Raw genomic sequence first — 19,544 nt, 5'->3', positions numbered from 1 at the left:
TATGGTGAAAAATTGACTGCATCGTTTTTTTTTTACAATTATTCCTTTTTCTTGGCACTTCCTGGAGACCCCTGGCCAAGAAATTGGCAGGCAAATATATTGTACAAACAGTACATTGCTGTTTTTGTTCTTCTTTTTTTAAAGGGAACAGAGGGATTAAGCAAGCAAGATATAATATATGAATCAGCAAGATTAAGTAATCAAGTTCTTTCCTTTAGACATTTCTATGTTTTGCAAAGCTTACTTTATTGTGTAAATTTGCACTTGCAGATATTCATGATATCTTGATCTCTTGGCCTAAATGAATGTCCATGATCAATCCACAAAATCAATTTGTGTCTGATATGTCACTTTCTGTTGTCTCAGACGTGTTAACACCTTTATCTATTTCCAAATGTTCATTGGATCAAATATTGGTGTTTTTTGAATGGATTAGATATATAAATGTTTATTGTCTTTGTTATCATTATTATTAGAGTTTATAGTGTGTGCTTTATTTCATGCTAAACTAAATCAACAGTACACCTTACAGCACAACAAATTGGGAATGTATTCAAACATCCTTGGCTGAGCAAATGATTAGATGTTAAACGGGACTGTGCTAAACACACAGCTGTGCGGCGCTCTGGTTACCACTCAAGACTGCTGTCAACAGCTATGCCAACCACCTGTGGCCTCTGCCTCTCAAAAGCTTTTCAACTCCATTTCTCCAGTGAGGGGAAAGGATCATCCATCTTACTGACAACCTGGAATTGTGAAAAATTCCAGTGGCTTACAAGGAGGGTCCTCAACATGCCAAGAGAGGCGAATGCAGATGGCCTGCTGCTGAGTCCTACCGGCAGCGACACCTGCCATGGCACTGCTAATACGGATTGCAGCATGTCTGAATGAAAGTGGGATGTGTAATCTTCATCATCAATGACTCGCTTCATATTGCACCTGTCTTGTTTCATACTCATGTGCAGGGAAGTGATGCAACAGATGTTTGACATCTGCCAGTATGAGCTAGGATTATCAGAGGCGTCACACTTCAGCTTGTCATTGTCTTTGAACCATCACAGACTTACTGTATGTGGTTATAAGCATTCTGTCATAAACATTTCTATGAATAACACCATCCCACTATTTTGGGGTTTAGACTAAATCTTAAATTCAACAAGAGGAAAGATAGGATACATAAGAAAACACAAGATAAAAATATACTGTACAGACTACGCATTAAAATACTTGAAGTACAGTGGACCTACAAGGCGTTTTAAATGCTTGACAAATCATATCAGCACCTATTTGCTTCTCAGTCTTCCCTATGTCCATATGCTTAGTTATTCCCTTTCAACGTTTAGCTGACTGTCTACTTCTACAGCCTCAAACATTTCAGTCTGAATGAGTGGAGGAAAAAAAAGCTTATCCCACATAAATCAAGAGGGTTTAACCAGGAAAAATTCAATCTCAAGCTTGAGCCTGTATGGTCTTTACTGTACCTGTTTTTCCAGTGTTCTTCATCGATGTCTTATTAGAGGATTCAGTATCAAAGCCCTCCAGTGTCAGTTCCTGATACTCTGTGGATACTTTGGTATCATGGTCCACAATGTTGATTGGCGACTGGTTTCTCTCTCTGCATTCTGGATAGGCAGATGCCCAGCCCTCATCTGGTCCATATAGACCTGAGGAAAACACAAGAGGACACAGGGTCTCAGTATGCAAGAGACACAATTTAATGTGAAACAGACAAGGCTTTAGAAGGCTACATAAGATATAAATTAAATTTCAGAGCCATCTCCAGAACAGCTGACACTGTGCAATGCAAAGTCATCTGGATTCCAATCAAACATTTCCCTCAGAATATATACCATGAACCCCAAACAGAGGCATCAGCTGAAAAAGTAAAACATTTTCATTCATGCTGTAAATGGAACATTTCAAAATGTCATTATCACAAGGTCATGATGTATGGCTGCCTTTTTGCAACTTCATACATATTCAATATATTCTATGTTAGGTTTTGCACTGCTAAGCTCCCTCTCAACTTACTGTCAGACAATCCATCTGAAATCACTGTCAATCACGACATTATTGAGCTGATGGGGAGCCCTTGAACTCCTGTGTGCGTGCGTGTGTGTCTGTGTGTGTGTGTGTGTAACTGTCCACGGAGTGAAAGCCGAAGGCCAGAAGAGCATTGGAGTCACTCTTTGCAGAGGCTGTGAGATAAAGATAGTCTGAGGGAAGGCCAGGACTGAAATGGCACAGGGCCTTGTTTGAACACCTGAGTGTTCACTCAAAGAGTTGGGCTGAAGCCAATACTGGAGTGGCCAATCAGACGTTCCAGGGACATTCCCAGTGCGCTGCTTAGTTGTTGGGCCAGACACCCAGTTGGAAACAAATCATTTAATTTGACAATCGCCATGTTGGTTAACCTACTCTAAAAGTTCAAGTTTCACATCAGGCAGCTGTGACACCAAAGCCTCTGGATGGCAATAGAGTGGATGAATGCTACTACCTAAGGGACCAAGTCATTTCATCGTGTTAGGTAACAATCAGTGTCACTGGAAGTGTTAAAAGGGAGATGATGGATTATATAAAGGTGAGGGGTGCAAGCAAGTCCAGGTTATAAAGAAGAGGGGCTGTTGAGGATGACATTGCTAATTTGACAAGCTAAACTAACAGAGTACACAGCAGGTGGCGAAAGTGACGTGCTGCCTTCCTCTTAGTAGCATTTCATCAAACAAAATGTAATTTGAAGAAGAAAAAAAAACACAGAACACTTAACCATGACCCATGCATGCAGTAAAATAAGCACTTCAGTAAAGATTAGACCTGCTATTAACATGCATCTCAGATGATGAAGTGTACGGCTCAGAATTTATCAGCTGACACCTTGCATTAGAATCTGTCTCAGCATGTGTCTCCTGTGAACACAGATCTCACTTCCCTGCTCTATAGGCATATACACACATACAACAGGAATAATTAAGACCCGTAGAGATTAGCACTGATGCTGATTTTCTAATGCTACACAGGTGGAGGTGAAAAGTGTATCGTCTTGCAACCAAATGCTTGTACATCATAGGCAAGTGAAGAAGAAGACCATGGAGACATAACCAAAGACAAAGGCAAACCTGGATTTAGCTACAGATGGAACAGAGGAGAGGCTGCTAATACCTTGAAAACATATCAAGGCCAAATATGACATTTTTCTATAGTTGTATAGTCTTGAGTAAGAATGACCGCTGCCTTCAGCAGCACATTAACATTCAACAATGCAGGAGGCAGAAGCTCCTTCAACTCGACCACAAAAACCACACATTTCAGAGTTGTTACACAAGCTCAGAATAAACATTTGCACATGTTGGTAACTTAAGTGAGGTAGCTGATGGCACAAAGGACTATCTGTATTCCTTTAAGACTCTCCAAGCAACAGAGATGGGACAGAAGCGCATACTGTATTCTGAGACTGGTACTGGGAGATACAATGGGCAGTGTTCTATAAAGGATTATGGAAAAGGAAGCAATGGAAAAACCAGAGTCAAATTATTTATATGTGTATGCATACATGGCCAATAAATCTGATTCTGATAAAGTGCAATTCTATTTTCCCTGCTGAATAATGTTGCACTTTCTCTCAAAGACATATGCCAAGGTGGGAAGAGACAAGTGACACCAGGTGAAACCAGATTGTGGCCTAAGGACCAGGCTCTTGCTAAGGTCTTTGGGTGTTTCCGTCATTTCTAGGATACATTTTTTTGTTGGCCTGCTACTGACCTTAGTCTCAGCTGAGGGAGAGAGGAGTGTAAGGGGAGCAGTGAGGAACAAAAGGGAGGGATACATCCAAGCTCTTCTTCAAGTACTGCCCGTACTGTTGAGGGGTTGAGGGGACAGAGACCAGCATTAAGAGTGAGGTTAAGGAATTTGAGGGAGTGAAAGGAGCAGCTGATGGATCAATGGGTTGGGCAAGAGAAGACAGCTTTGACTGCACTCTCAGAAAAAAAACCAAAGATGTGCCACAAGCCCTTAAAATATGACATGAGGCTTACTTTGAGGTCAATGCGCACAATGTCATTCTGGACACTGTGACTGATACCACACTTTGGTGGGTTTTCAACTTACATGAAACTTCCCTCAGATTTTTCTGGTCTTGATCCTAAAAAACTTTGCTCAAATGAGAGCAAATGGGCCCAGGGGCTCGGCTCTCTAAGGAACCAGCAAACGTCTGCTCATGTCTGATGACAGAGCTGCTCTTGGCACATTTCATGCTGAGCTGTCTAGTCGTCTCTGGTGGGTTACACCGTCAGCACAGGTAATGAGATACCACTAAGAGATGAGGAGGATAGCGATGGACCATCATATAGTAAATGGAGCCAGACATATGGCAGCAGTAGGATCTGTACAACCCACAAACACTATACCATTTGTACTCATCTCATCCTCTCACAACTCACTAATGCCGACCATGCAGTTGGACTGCCATATAAGTTTCTGTTGACACTTCCAATCACTCCAGCTGTCTATGACTGTCTCTTCTCAACAGTGAAGTCCGTTAAGAACAGGCTAAGAAGTTCTCTGACTCAGCAGCACTTGGAGGCCTTCATGGTAATGTGCACTGAAAAGGAAATCCTCATGGCCATAGACAGTGAGACAGTCATAAATAAAGTCGCACAAACCAGTGTATTGCTTAGGCAGTTGTTGATGCTGCAGGGCTCTGTCCTTTCCATTTCTGAGTGTAAACCTGAGCTTGTATAGAATGCTGCTATGGGCCTTACTTTGTGAAAAAGTGAAATGTGGATTGAATTTACATTTATTTCACATAAGTTGTGTTATCTACAACAGAATGATATGCTTACACATATTTTAAAGAGAAAACTAAATTAGATTTTCAATTCTTATTCTTGTTCACCATGAAAGTGGAATGGTCTTGGGCAAGAACCTCTCAGGACAGCAACCATATAATAAACAGCCTACGCATCTTAAGAATGAATGTGAAGTTAAAAATCAATAATAAGTAATTTATATATTTCAACAACATTCTAAAATATAAATATTATGATATGATCAAAGCCAAGTTTCCAACTTGTGAACCGAAAATAAAATAATATGCAGCCACCTGGCTGATAGAAATACAGAAGACAATGTTCTAATCTGTTAAATATTTGTGGATCAAACTCCAATCTTCTCAACTGAACTGCTCTAAACCTGAGTGAAATAGCATTTCACAGCCATTATATGGAACATTAAAAAACATATAACCTTTAAGGTTGATATAGCATCAACTTCATGTATCTCATGGAAAACCTGTGTATACATTCAGTTCTTAACATTGACGTGTGCACCATGACCAATAAACAATTGAATCCATTAATTTGGTGTGTGTATCATTCCCTGGTTGTTCATGCATTTAGATTTATAAACATATATTTGTTTTGAGCTTGATCTCTGATTGGTTGGCTCTCATGAATGGATTTCTGCTTGGACTGATTCCTATCTGTGAAACACATGATCTACATGGCCTGCCCTCTCACAATATTCAACAAATACTGGTCCCCAGAGTTCATTTGAATGGAGAAAATAGTACTCTCCAAAATGATTTCAGAAATGTGAACCTTTTTATGCACCAAGTGGATTTTTGACCAAGTGTTGCATTTTTACACAATACCATGCTACTGTTTGCTAGTATGTGACAGTTGCATTTGATTTTTTTTCAAGTTTATTGAGATTGAAAAATAGATTTTAATCTCAATCTATTAAAAAGATGAAAAGCACTTTCTGGTCTTCCTGAGTTAAAGTTAACTTTATACTTGCAAGCACACCCTGAATCACAAATGTGTGTAGATAGAAGTGTGGTTTGCCGTTCCTGTGTTCAATCTCTGGATCTTAATCTGCTCTTTAGTTGTTCTTTAAATTGAATGAACACACTGACTGTAGTTCTGATATTATGATTTTGATCAGAATGATTGTCCTTATAAGCCTTTATTAATCTCAGTATTATATTTAAAAAGACAGACTTTTATTCTGGATTTGTAATTAACTATGCTCTGTTTTGAAGTATTATGGTATAGGTATCCCCACTGGTATTTTTTCTGAATGATAGAGTTAACACAGACTTTGGCATGGCAATTGAAGTAACCCACCTGCTATCCTGTTGTACAAGTGGTGTACAATTCCTACATTTATCTCAGACGTGTATTGTGAGGTGGAAAACCTAGATCAGGTCATTAAAATGCAGAACCAATAGACTGAGGAACATCTTCTATCCATGGGCTGTCAGAACACTGAACTCAAAAAAATTATGTTATAATATCCAACCACATTTAGTATAGTCTTTAAAGTCTTGTTTATTTTTATTGTTATATTTTATTTATTTTTTACTAAATGCACCTTTCAGTGGTAGCTGCTTTAATTTCGCCATTGCTTCATTGTGTTATGATGGCATTCTATTCTATTCTATTCTATAATAGGCCACAGAATCCTTACTAATTGCTCGATATTCAGCCCTTCATTCAGATATTCTCCTTTATGTCAGGCTCAAAGCTGCTGAGCTTTGGTGCCATCATGTTCTATACAAGCAGCACTGAGTACTGCAGTCCTACATATCCTCCTGTCAGTGGAAACTAGTTGAACTCTAAAATGTGGAGAACAAGACGAGCTGTTAAAAAGCAACTTTCACAGAGACATGATGGAAAAGGTAATGTGTATTGCTTGGACATTTACTGGAATACATACAGTACAGAAATAGCTCAAGATGTCATAATATCATACATCTCTTAAAAATCACAGTCATCTTCCCTGATTTTGAACTGGGCAAAGGGCCAATGATTGGTCACAGTGAACTACTTAGGGACAGCAGAACAAGCTGACTCTGTTGCATATGTGACATATGATAAATATGACATAATCTAATTGGGTTATTAATCTTATATCAAACAGTTGGCCATTTTAACATGCAGCTGATGTGGAGCAACTTAAGCATTTATCACCAGTCATATTCTGTTAGTCTGTATGTGTCTTCTTGGCAAGAGAGAGGCAGTTTTGAATAATCTGCAGGGTCTTTGTCTATTTATGGACATATTACCTCACCAGGATTATGTCCCAGTTTTGCAAGCTATGAAACTAATAATCTAATAATTATGAGTCCAATACTCACTCAGCATAATATCTGTCTCTCCCGATGCTCCACCACATTCACCAGCTCGCAGCTAATTTCGTTACTCTGCCTTTGGCCCTGGATAGACTGTGAACATTAGACTTATAGAGCTGTTTCACCTCACGGTGCGTTCACACCAAACACAAAGCAAATTTTCATGCTGTGTTACTTGAAACCTGTTGTGGAAGTCAGCACCATTGTGTGTGGGCTAACACAACCGTCCTGAGGTGCACGCAGCTCAGGGAATTTCACAGCCTTCTCCAGGAGCTGCGTTTGGATGACTGCCAATTCCAGTTTTTTATCCAGGGCTGATCAGGTTACTGGTTAGATGAACTGCTAGTTCGGATGAGTGATCAATGGAGATTGGCTATTGTGACATCGCTTCATGCAAATCTTTTGCTCAAGTTCAAATATTTCAACTCACGATAGAAAAGAGGCTTTATTTGCATCTTTGCATTGACTAGCCATGGGTCCTACTACTGCGCATTTTGGACCATGAGGGAGGCAGGAGTGCTCGGGGGGACCAACGCGCACTTGGAAGACCATGCCTGACACTGTGACTCAACCTCCCCCTTTATTTCCTTTTGATCCCCTATATTATTTGTTCTTTCTCCACTCACCCCAACCGGTCCTGGCAGAGGCCGTCACACCGAGCCTGGTTCTGCCGGAGTTTTTCTTCCACCTGGGAGTTTTTCCCCCTGCTGTTGCTCATGCTTGCTCGGTGTGGAACAAGTTGGATTTTGTGTTTCTTAAGATCTTGGACTTTTGTGCAGCACCCTGAGACAACTGTTTGTTGTGATACCGTGCTGTATAAATACATTTGATTGATTGATTGATTGGTGTAAACACAGCGTTGGTCATAGGCCTTTCACCAGTATCTAAATGATGTGTATGATTTAACACAGAATATAGAATAAAGAGTAATTAAAAAAAATAGTCTTAAACTAAAATAGTCCTTGATGATAACCACTCAAGATATCACATGTCACCAGTCTGAACAACTGGAGTTAATGATTGTTACATATAAAGGATATAATGAAATTTGAATGATTTTTTCTTTAAATCCCAGTGATCTGTAGAAATATCAGTATGAGTTTAGCAACAAACATTGCTTCAAAACTGCATTCCAAAGCTGCCCTTTGCCACTTCTATATTGGCAGTTGAGCAGAAATGCATTTATTTGCTTTTGCACATGCCAGATCGAAAATCAAATCTAAAAGCAACTTGAAAAGACAGAGCCTCCATAATTGATTTATTTACTGATAAACACAGTGGTGCTGGAGAGAGGTCCAGCTCTGGTCTATGACTCTCTGAGTGTGTTTTTGTTTGTGTTGCATGTTTGAAGGAATCCATTTAGAATGCCATCTTTTACTGTACATCCCACTCACTCTTTTTCTCTCAGTGAAACATCACAGATATCAGCATAATATCCACTCAGTAAATGAACATCTTCCATAACTATATATGTCTGACAGCAACTGAGTAATTACATTGCAGGGGATTTTAATGACTGCATGCCCACATGTTTGCCCTTTTGGCATGCAGAGGATGATGTGATATGATGAAAGACACAGCTGCGGAAAATCACAAAGTCCAAAAACATGGAGAACATCAAGAGGCGAGCTGGACAGATATATACAGGGAGAGGAGAGGAGGGCAGATAAGGTCAATGCCATGGAAACAGCAACAGAGAAAACGGAGTTATATGTACACACACACACACACACACACACACACACACACACACACACACACACACACACTGTATGACACATTATCACAGAAAGTAGCTGCAAACGCACACACAAACACACACCTAAATATATGTAGGCCTATCGATTTGGGTCGTCAAAATAGTGCATCAATTTTCATTTTGATTAATTACTTAATAATCCAAGTGTAAAAAAATAAACCTTGAGCACACATGGGTTATACTTGACCCTATGAGTTAAATATATAACTCCAGTGGATGGCAGCAATACAACATGTTAGAGCAGGATGTTCATGAATGTTAAAAATTAATAGGGTGACAATTCTATGCAGGACGTCATTTAACTGTATATGTAAGTACGATTTTTTTTTCTCAAATAGACGGTCAGCCCATTCTGTGCGACGCCATCTCCAAATTTCTTACGAGGCCAGTTCAGACAAAGAGTCAACTCAACAACAGAAGGACTCACAGAGTGTACCTGGATGAGATACTGCAGAGAAACAAATGCCATGTTTTGTGTGTGCTGCTCTCACTATGGTCCAATATTGCAGGAGAAAGACCTACATCACAACAGAATGGAGCATAAACTGTGCAGGGATAGGTGCTCCACATAAATTGGTTAATGGTTCACGCTCACACAACTAACATTATCATATTCATTTTATATTCATCATAACTTTTTTAATTGCACAGCAGTCCTTAAGTCTTCATATAAAAAAAATTATAGCAATATACAATTATGTAGATACGATTATCTAAAAATTGTACTTACAGAAAATGTTATTAAAAATATTTACTTTATATTGTTTACTCTATATAAATGACTAATAGTTTTTGGTTCATTTTTTTTCTGTCCTGTCAATCCTTCTTTGGAACTGTGAAGTAGATCAGGTTCATCAGATTAGACTCCAGTGCTCTAAAAAATAATTTGGACTAAAGTTGGCTTTCATCATTTCCTCAGTCTTTGTTTCTTTCTTTTTCACAGTTGAGCAGTGGTCTTCCCTGCTTGGATTCAACCCCCCTCATTCTTTTTAAATTTCATTCCATTGCAGCCTTTTTTTTAGCCAGCACTCCATCAGCAACATCTATAATGTACTTATTCTCCATGAGATGGAAAACAACACTCAGCCTCTCATGGATGGATGATTGTCTGCATTTCACACTGAACTGGTCAGTCGTGCATTATACCAACTCCTCTGGATATACTAAATGCCTGAAGAAGACCTCAGCTGCAAATTGGCTATGTCAACAGAAACTGATCCGATCTCTGTCTGAGCCTCTCATTCTCCTGCCCACTCACAGCAGCTCTCACTATATGCACCCTGCTCGCTCTAAACTCTGCCCTTAATTGAAAGCAATACTGGGCTCCAGGGCTCTAAAATGAATTTGTCTATGATTACTCATACCCTGGCGCGTTGCAAGCATGGGGTAATGTCTCCTTCATTGAATTAGGCGGCATCCTGTTCTCTTTCCCATCTCCGTCCTTGCCCAGGGGCAGCTATTGATTGAGGTGGTCTGGCTTTCGTATAAGGCTAGCATTACCTATGGATCCAGACAGCCGCGGCCCGCCCGGCAAGTGCAGTGGAAGGGAAAATGTGAAGCGATTAGTCACTACCTTAATACAGCTAATTTCTGCTGAAAGCAGCAGTATGGGCGAGTGCAAAGGTAAAGAAGGAAGGGAGAGAGGGGACTAGCCTAAGTGCTATGGCTCTAACCTCAATCACACACCTGGATAATGGTGAAAAGTATGTGTGCTGAATAGGTGGACTAACAAAAGGGTGCTTAACCTAGAAATCTACTTCCCTCTAGGTTTCCATTAGGCTCTGGCACTGTCTGCATGGGTTGGGATGTGTTGGAGTGTAGTACAAAACAGCTTTTCAAACTGTTATACAATGTTCCATAATTTTACAGTGACATGGTATTATGGCTGTTCAAATCAAATCCATGACAGCCAACAACCTTGTAGTGTGTATTTATCTGTGTGTGCCTGCGTGCGTGCACTGTAGTCTTTTAATATCAAATCTTCAGTAAGTCCTGCTTGGACTTTATCATTAACTTTCACATTACACATTACTGCAGGTCAGTCTCAGCAGAAAGACTGGGAGCAGAAGAAACTGCTAGCTTAGCTTTAAAAATGGTCAAAATACCAGTTATCAACGGGTCTTATTTAAATAAGGTCTGGCAAGCAAGCCAACACATCAGCTGTTTGTTTGTTTGTTTGTTTGTTTGTTTGTTTGTTTTCAGTCAGCTGACTCAAACCTGGCAACCCATGATGCAATCAGAACATCTGAAGAGATGCAGCCACTGGATGGAGAGGCAGAGGCACACAGGGCTGGTGTTTACAGATTTATCTGTAACATGCCGATGTGTTCAAAACCAGATGAACCAAATTTTCTCTCTCTATCTCATACACACATACACACAAAACCCCTGAGGTGATTATTACAGATTAGCAACAGTATTAGTAGCAAGTTGAGTTACAGCACTACACTGTGAATGGGTGAATGGTAAAACTGTACTGTAAAGCACTTTGAGTGTTAATCAAGAGTAGAAAAGTGCTATATAAATACACAAATTAATTAAAACTATTAGATATAAGACACACGTGAAAAGATTTGGGAATTTTTTGTTCAGTTTTTGTGAAAAACATTTAAATAATTAAACTAGCTTTCTAACTTCACTCTGCACCATAGACAGTGATTTCACAATATGGAAAGCAGAGATAAAAGAGAGATTGTTAAGGAGATTTAGTCTTAATAACTCCTCTAATGATAACCTGTCTAATGATGAAATGAGTTCTGCATGAATCAACCTGTGCTAAGTTCACCCATAAGGAGTCATGTGGAGTATGTGATTGATGTCACATACAACCTCCATCCCATTCAGACCAATTGAAGAGAAATGGGCAAGTAATTAATTAGTTAAGTCTCCATCATGTTAAAGTTCTGTATCAGTAACTTCTCTGAGGATTAACTTGTATTTATCTACATTCTACATTGTCTGACTGCTGCTGGACAAAGCTGTTGTGTGTTTTCCCTCCAGGTGAGGATTTGAAAACAGAGATGGGTTATGGAGACTCTGGCACTGACTGCATTCAGAGATTACAACTAATACCCCCGCTTCACTGGATTGGTTCCTCCCCTCCAAATCTAGGCGTCCTCAGCATACAGGCCAACTCCTCAGTGCATTGATTTCTGCCATTTCCCCACTAATCCTGATGGAATCAGTGCTGAGAGAGAGGATCTCTTAGAGCCTGCTGAGAGGAAGCTTCCTGCCAAATGGAAAAGAGAAACATGCCACACAAAGCTTCCTGTCTCTCTCCTTCTTGTTATTTCCACGCTTGAGGAGACCTTTCTGACGTGAGTGGTTAATTGCAGGAGATGGACATATGGCGAGAGTGCGTCTCAGTTTTTCCTGGACAGAATATGAATCGGCATGAAAGATTACTCTCTGTTTTCCTCCCCCAGCCTCCCTCCTGTTCTCAGTCTTGCCGGAACACCTCGATTTTTGTTATTCTCAAGTTTGTCAGAATTCTCTTGACAGCAAATTTCTCCCAAAGGTGTTGTCTTTGTGAAAAAAAACAAAAAGCGTTTGTCTTTAGAGGCTGGCAGTCCATAACTGTGGTCATTAGGAAACTTTTTTTCCATACAGTCTTGTATCTTGTTTATGCAGCAAATTGGAATCGTGGCAGGTGTTTCAGTGTAATGTGAGCGAGGTCGTCGGCACAGCATCTGCTTCAAGAACAGTCCTTAATTGACTGAAAAGCCTGAAACTCTCTCAAAGGTCAGGAGCGGCAGCCACGTGTATTTACAAAGTAAATAATTGACGGCGATGAAGAGTGGATTGCTGACAATCTGAGTTGGAAGTTGCATGAGAGGGGCAAGAATCTCAGATGAGAGGAAGAATGTCCTCCCCTCCTCTCTCTGTTTACCTGAGTGACAGTTAATCTTGGCTAATCTTAGCTTTCCTCACTGTGGCAACGCTTCCTTTATTGTGTGCCTCTCATTATGTTCAGCCTGACTGCCATCTCTCCATTCGGAGAGGTCAGTCCAGAGCAATCAGTCCCTTTCCACAGTGGATTCAACCTCAGAGTTTTTTTTTATATAATTAGACACATTCACACATTTGCTATTATTGTGACTCCTGGGCTGCCATGCTATAGGTTTCTCTCCTCCCTTCTCAGTTCTCTTCCAGCATATTGCAGGACCTGCAACTTTTATCTGAGCTGTTTATTTGAATTATTTTACTAATTTTACTGTTGACATTATTGATTGTCGTCTTTTCTTGTGTATTATCAAATTATGATTAAACCCACTCCTCTTTGAATCAAGCAAAAAACTAGAGGGGTCCCATGGTCCATGTAGAATATCCTCCTAGTTATGTGTTCAGAGGAGGCTGTTAAACTGTGTTTAACTTAAAGGGATATTTCCCAAAAATGAAAATTCTCTCATCTACTCACCACTATGCTGATGGAGGGGTGGGTGAAGTGTTTGAGTCCATAAAAGACTTTTGGAGTTTCAGGGGTAAACAGCATTGGAGCCAAATCCAATACAAATGAAATAAATGTTGACCAATTCTTCAAACGTAAAAAAACAACAGAAAATGCCTCCATACTCCTTCTGTGGTGTTCATCTAAGTGTCAGTATGCCCCGACATTCAAATCTGACTTGAAACAGTGTCATTTACACCATGTTTTTAGCTTAATTGTCTGTCACTGTGATCCATGCACGAACGCTGCTCGAGGAGGATAACAGAGGGTTTTTTTCTGTTGTTTTTATACATTTGAAGAAGTGGTCACCATCTACTTTAATTGTATGAGAAGGACTCACAGATGACAAGGGGTAATTCTGAAGTAGCTCCGGAGCATCGCCTCAGGTTAAGCAAATGGTCCGTTCCAAACGGGCAGTTTTGGAAGCAGTTGTCATGAGGTCTGTCAATACCCACGATGTGAACCTTAGATTTGGTTAAACTGTTCCTGAATTCATACTTCAATGTTAAAATGTATTAAATTATCAGTTTGCACTCTGTCTGTCACTCATCAGTATCACTTAAGTTATTCAGCCTGTCCATTCAAGTCATCTCCCCTGACAGTGTGTTCCTTCACAGGATGACGTCTGTTAGACATTTGTGTTGCTGCAAGAATGAATAAAAGAAGAGCTGGATGACAGATCAGAGAGGCCCATCATTTTTAACTGGCAAGCACAGTCTCTGTCAGACTGAGGTGTAATTAGCATTACGATGTTTGGGCTACTGTCATTATGCATCTATACAGTGGCAGTGTGCACGCTGGTGGGGCAGTGCACGCTCTCTCTTGCAGCCACATGAGCCTTAATACTTGACAGCATGTTGTTAAAATTCAGTGTGTTACTTTGCCTTATGGTCTGACCAGCTGCCTTGATGGCCACATTAACATCTTGACGTTTATGAATATGGGTAGAGGACAGAATATTGCTTCAGGAAGAAAAGTAAACATTGCAGCAGGGGGAGCAGCCTTTCATTTTAAATAAAACAACAAAACAGCCAACATGTTTAATGTGTAACTTGTGTCTTAAATACAAAGTAGAGTGAGAGGAACAATACTGACACTCATCTGCCATCTGTTGGACTCCTTATTATTTCTATATTCCATTCCTTAGATAAGCTATTTTTCTTTTATTGTTCCTCCATTGATTGAACAACAGTTGCAGCAGCTGGAATAAAGTTTGTTTATGATTATGACCTACTTGGATAAGCATGAATTGATTGGATAATGCGTGACAACAGTAAACCCTAACTCATTCACGGTTGAGATAAATGACTTTAGATTTGCTCAGGGGGCGATTACTTGAGTGGACTTGTGTGGAGTCACTTTTTTTTATAAAACATATCCCTTAGTTTTGCACTGAGCACTTTGCTGTCACAGTCTCTCTACCTCTTCACCCTTATGTTTATCACATGTCATAAACTTTGTGTTTTTTCTCTCACATAGTTTGTCATATGTTGTGATTAATATCTCCATCTTACCAGTTACAGTGCCCTAAGATAATATATATTTTAATTTGGCACTATACAAATAAAGCTGCCCATTCACAGCAGAGACAAGTGCTGTCAGAGATCAGGGTTTTACGATGACATTTTGTTTGTAAATGATAACATTAAAATTGTTAATATTAAAAAATAAAGTTGAAGTGTTGTGCGTTGGAAACTGTTTCCTCCATGTATTCATGGTGTTCTTGTTTCCTCTAACAGTCCATGCAGGTAAAGTCCACTGGCCATTCTAACCTGTATCCACTGTATGTGTCTCAACCCTGATGATGATGATGATGAGATGATCTTCCAAATGTGTTACCCGCGTCCATGACCAGTGACTGGTAAGATCGACTTCAGACCCCACAACATCAAGGATAAGCAGCTACAACTAACGGGTAGGGATATCATATCAATATTTAAACAATGGATCAAATAAACAACTAACGGATTGGCTCTTAGTTATTTATATGACTCTTTTAGCTCATTGATTTTGGGTTTTGTGTTGGGTTGTTTTTGAATATTGCAGAAGTAGCTATAAAAAGCTTTCCATTTATTAATAATTGTCATACCTGTACAATAAAATTATGATTAAGATTTTGTTTTAATGCATTTATCAATCTATAAATAAAAAAGCAAAAATACAGAAATGATGAAGTTATTTGCAATTAAGGCAATAAAGAGAGGAATTATTAAAACATATATATTTTATAAGAGAATATGAATCGATAGAATTCAAATTAAGAAAGGGGATTCAAAAACAAACAGATCCAATCGATATGTGTGCAAATGCAAATAAGAAAGGAAATCACCTTTCAAAAGACATCTGTATCTTTATTCAATTGATGGAAGCAGTTATTTATTAGCTTTTTAAATTCCATTATTTATTTATTACATTTTAAATTATGTACTTATTGACTGTTGTCATGTTGTTTATGTGAACCCTATCTGGTAACTATGTTGCAGAGTGACACACTCACACAGACACACACACACACACACACAGACACACACACCCACCCACGCACACACACACACATACAGTAGAGCACTATCAAACTTCCTCAACAAGGTTGCACAGAGTCCTCCCATTACTACAGGACAAATGTTTCTGATACCATCTGATAAAATAAAGGACGTGTTTTCCTCAGTGTCTCTTTATCTTTCTGATGCCTCAATCCTCAGCCCAACACCAATCCAATCCATAAAAGCTGCACCAGTAAATAGACCCAAACTTTTTCTTAATTTTCAGAAGTAATCAGTTAGTGATTAATATTCATGAACATGTAATCTGAAATCAGGCTGCAAATTAATTTACCTAGTGATCTGCCCGATGCAGCAGTTAATTGTGTTAACAGCTCAAAGTGTCTGTCAGCATTACGTAAAATGGCTGCCTCATTATCTGCTCCAAGACATGCTACGATGTCACTCAGCATGGCCAATTACTGTGCTCTGTCATCAGCACATGAGAGAGGAGCTGAGGAAATGTGCCCACCAGCCATAATAAGGCATGATCAGTGCTGAAGTAATGTCGGGAAAATAATAACACACCCCCTGCAAGGCTAAAAACAACATAAATCACAAGGCTCTGGTCCAGTCCCTTTTGACACATGATCAGAAAGTGAAGCCAGTGGCCTAAAAATCCTAATTGCTTAAAAAAAATGCTTTAGAATGAAGGAAAAATTGGAACATTATGAAATGTGGCTCAGTAATTAAGAGAAATATAGAAAATGTGTCAAATGTATGAATATGAAAACAGAAGATGAATGATTTATTGACTTCAGGGAGCAATGTAGCCGTCTGTGGGTGTGGGTGCATGTAGGATCCCATGGGTGCTGCCTTCTGTCACCTTGAACACAGGAGCCATCCATTTCAGTTAGTGACCAACAGGACAAAGTGAGCCAGAGTGAGTGCACACATGGGTGGAAAATAGCATTCTGTCGAAGCAGAAATGGCACTCAGCCTTAATTAGATATAATAAAAACTGTGTGTGTGTGTGTGTGTGTGTGGTAAGTGACATGACAGAGACCGATATGCAGGAAGAGAAAGTGTGTTGACAAAAGGCCACTGGGGCTCCTGGCTTGCCATGGGCAGTCAGTAGGTCTCGTTGAAGTCGTCGTCACATTCCATTTCACAGCTGTCCAATGTCACACACACTCACACACATAAGAACTGCAAGGGCGCCATGCACATACGTCCACATCTCACTCTTGATTCGGAATGGTAAATGTAGTGACCAAATCCCACTTTGCCCATTCTCACATCATCTTTGACTACCCTTAAACACAAACACATGGTTTACTGTGCAACTCTACAGTTTCACCCATGTACCCCATAGAGCTACACAGTAATTCTGACAGGTCTTTGGTTACGTTTCATTAAGTTCTCAGTTAGAAAATCATGACGTGAAATCAGTCATCACAGGTTTAATTACACACAATAGTTTTCACATCATACTGAGATAGCTGAAACAGTTGGTACCCTCACAAAGTTTGTCTTCTGATGACATCAGGCTAAAAGCTCCTCCGTCATGTCTGCCTGCAGGCCTTTGGTTTGCCATCAAATCAAACAAAGAAGCTGTGAAAAGAGCTGAATTCTCACTTTACCCACAAAGTTTGGGCGTCCTTACAAGTGGTGATAAATATGTGGATTCTAGTGATAGTTCAAGCAGACTGTTGTGTTCATTTAGTATCACAGGTGGCTTCAATCTTATTATCGGCCATTCAGCCAATTCAAATGGAGAGAAGTGCTGCTTTTGTGAATCACAATAAAAGACAAGGAGATAGTTCTGTGATGAGATAAGAAAGAAAAGAATTACCAAGCTTAGTCAAGTTAAAGACCATCTCCAAGTAGGTTGATGTTCCAGCGACTATAGTTTCTTGTATTATTAAGAAGTGGCAAGTCCATGGAACTATGGACTAACTCCCTGGACATGGTCACAAGAGGACAATTAAATAGAAACATATGAATGGTGAACAAATAATCAAGGAAATCTTCAACATACATGCAGGAACTCTAAATGAACTTCCAGGGAAATTATTTAACACCTTCAGTCACTGGTTGAGGTACTTTCAACACTCAGAATGCCTGAAGTGCTCCAAGTCGAGCCCACTTTTGACAGAACTGGACTGAAGCCTAAGTGAAGTGTGCTAAAATGCTTATTGACAAGCCACAATGCTTCAGTGTTTCAATCAGCTCTGTGTGCACAGAAGAAAAAAAGCCATGTTGTGGGCTGCTTTGGTAATTTTGGCAAAGGGAGTCACGATTATGTGCAGGGCACAACGAAGTCAGAAGATTATCAATTTATCCTGGGACAAAACATAACTTTTTCAGAGAGTTATGTGTCAGCCATAGGTCATGAATTCTCCAACAGGAGAGTGACCCAAAGTGGAGGAATATCTATAAACTGAGCACTTAAGGAAAGAGCTAAAATTCACCATCTAACCTGAGAGACCTGGAGCACTTTGCACTAGAAGAATGGATCAGTCCAAAAGTGAATATTTGAAAGTGATACAACAAATGTTTAATTGCAGCAATTCCCTCAACATGTTATGCTAAACAATAATGGGATGATGACCCCATTACTTGTTTTAAAACCAGTGACACTGTTGGGGGACTGCAGTCTACAATATACAATACATTACAAATGTTGTGATCATCAAAATATGGTGAAATAAAAATGACAAAAGAGTATAAATGGAAATAAAATTTGCTTTGAAGTAAATAAGTTGTTAAGGCCTGCACAGTGTTTGTTGCTGCTCTGCTAGAAGACTCCATCTTGCTTCTTCTTTGAATTCTACCACTTTCTGAATCACTGAAAAAAAATGGACCTTGGTTGTGTTGTTAATTTCCCCTCAACATATTTAAAATCCTTGCCATCTTTTAACTTTTCAAAGAAGTCTCAGTTCACTTTATGACAAAACATCACTCCGACTACTTATTTGCAAGAGATAAAAAATAAACACTTCTACAGTGCTACTAAGATTACTAAAGGTAAGCTCCAGTCAAAGGTTAACCAGAAAATAATTTAAAAAAGTTAACTCATAAATAAATGTAGTTAAGCTGATAGTCTATTAAGTTGATCCAGCATCCAGCCTCTCAGTTCTTAGTCCCTGTGCACCATAGAGAAGTGATTTCACACCTCGTCCTGTGTCCCACTGACCCCGTCACTCTGCACGCCACCAACCATTAATCCCATCTGACTGTCCAACTGAGCGTGAAGAGATTGAAAAAACAAAATGCCCCCTCCACACAGGACTACAGCCGCCCTCACATCCCGCCCACCACACACACACACACACACACACACACACACACACACACACAAAAAGGGAAAAAAAACCTCACACTTCCACCCAGATAATGCCATTTCCAGCAGCACCTCCCACCTCTATCATTTCACCACATGATATGTTGTGAAGGACAGAGAGGACACTGATCCAAGCATGAATAACAAGAACTTCATGTTTTACACCTTTCATCACCTTAAACTTTGTCTTATGTTCAAGGCAAAATCCAAAGCCAGTGTAAGCAGTGTGTTCACTCCCAATCAAAGGACAGAGTAAGAAAAAATAGTTATGTGTTCCATGTAGAGCCGATTTTGAATACACAAGTTTCCATCCACTAAAACATATCCCATGTGACAGAGTGTTGAAGTGATGAATAACTCATCTTAATTCAAAGTGCACAGAG

General features: G+C 39.6%; 1 protein-coding gene across 1 annotated transcript in view; it reads right to left on the bottom strand.

The window, feature by feature from the left end:
* LOC109640020 (receptor-type tyrosine-protein phosphatase gamma-like) overlaps positions 1–19,544 on the bottom strand; it is a 350,667-nt gene that overhangs the window by 126,873 nt on the left and 204,250 nt on the right. The window contains exon 3 of the mRNA XM_069513834.1: positions 1,482–1,664. Coding sequence (XP_069369935.1) covers positions 1,482–1,664 — 183 coding nt within the window. The remainder of the gene's footprint in view (positions 1–1,481; positions 1,665–19,544) is intronic.

Source organism: Paralichthys olivaceus, chromosome 2 (assembly GCF_024713975.1).
Source record: "Paralichthys olivaceus isolate ysfri-2021 chromosome 2, ASM2471397v2, whole genome shotgun sequence".
Classification (NCBI taxonomy): domain Eukaryota; kingdom Metazoa; phylum Chordata; class Actinopteri; order Pleuronectiformes; family Paralichthyidae; genus Paralichthys; species Paralichthys olivaceus.
The sequence above is the reverse complement of the archived record's forward strand: the minus strand, read 5'-3'. Positions and strand labels throughout refer to the sequence as shown.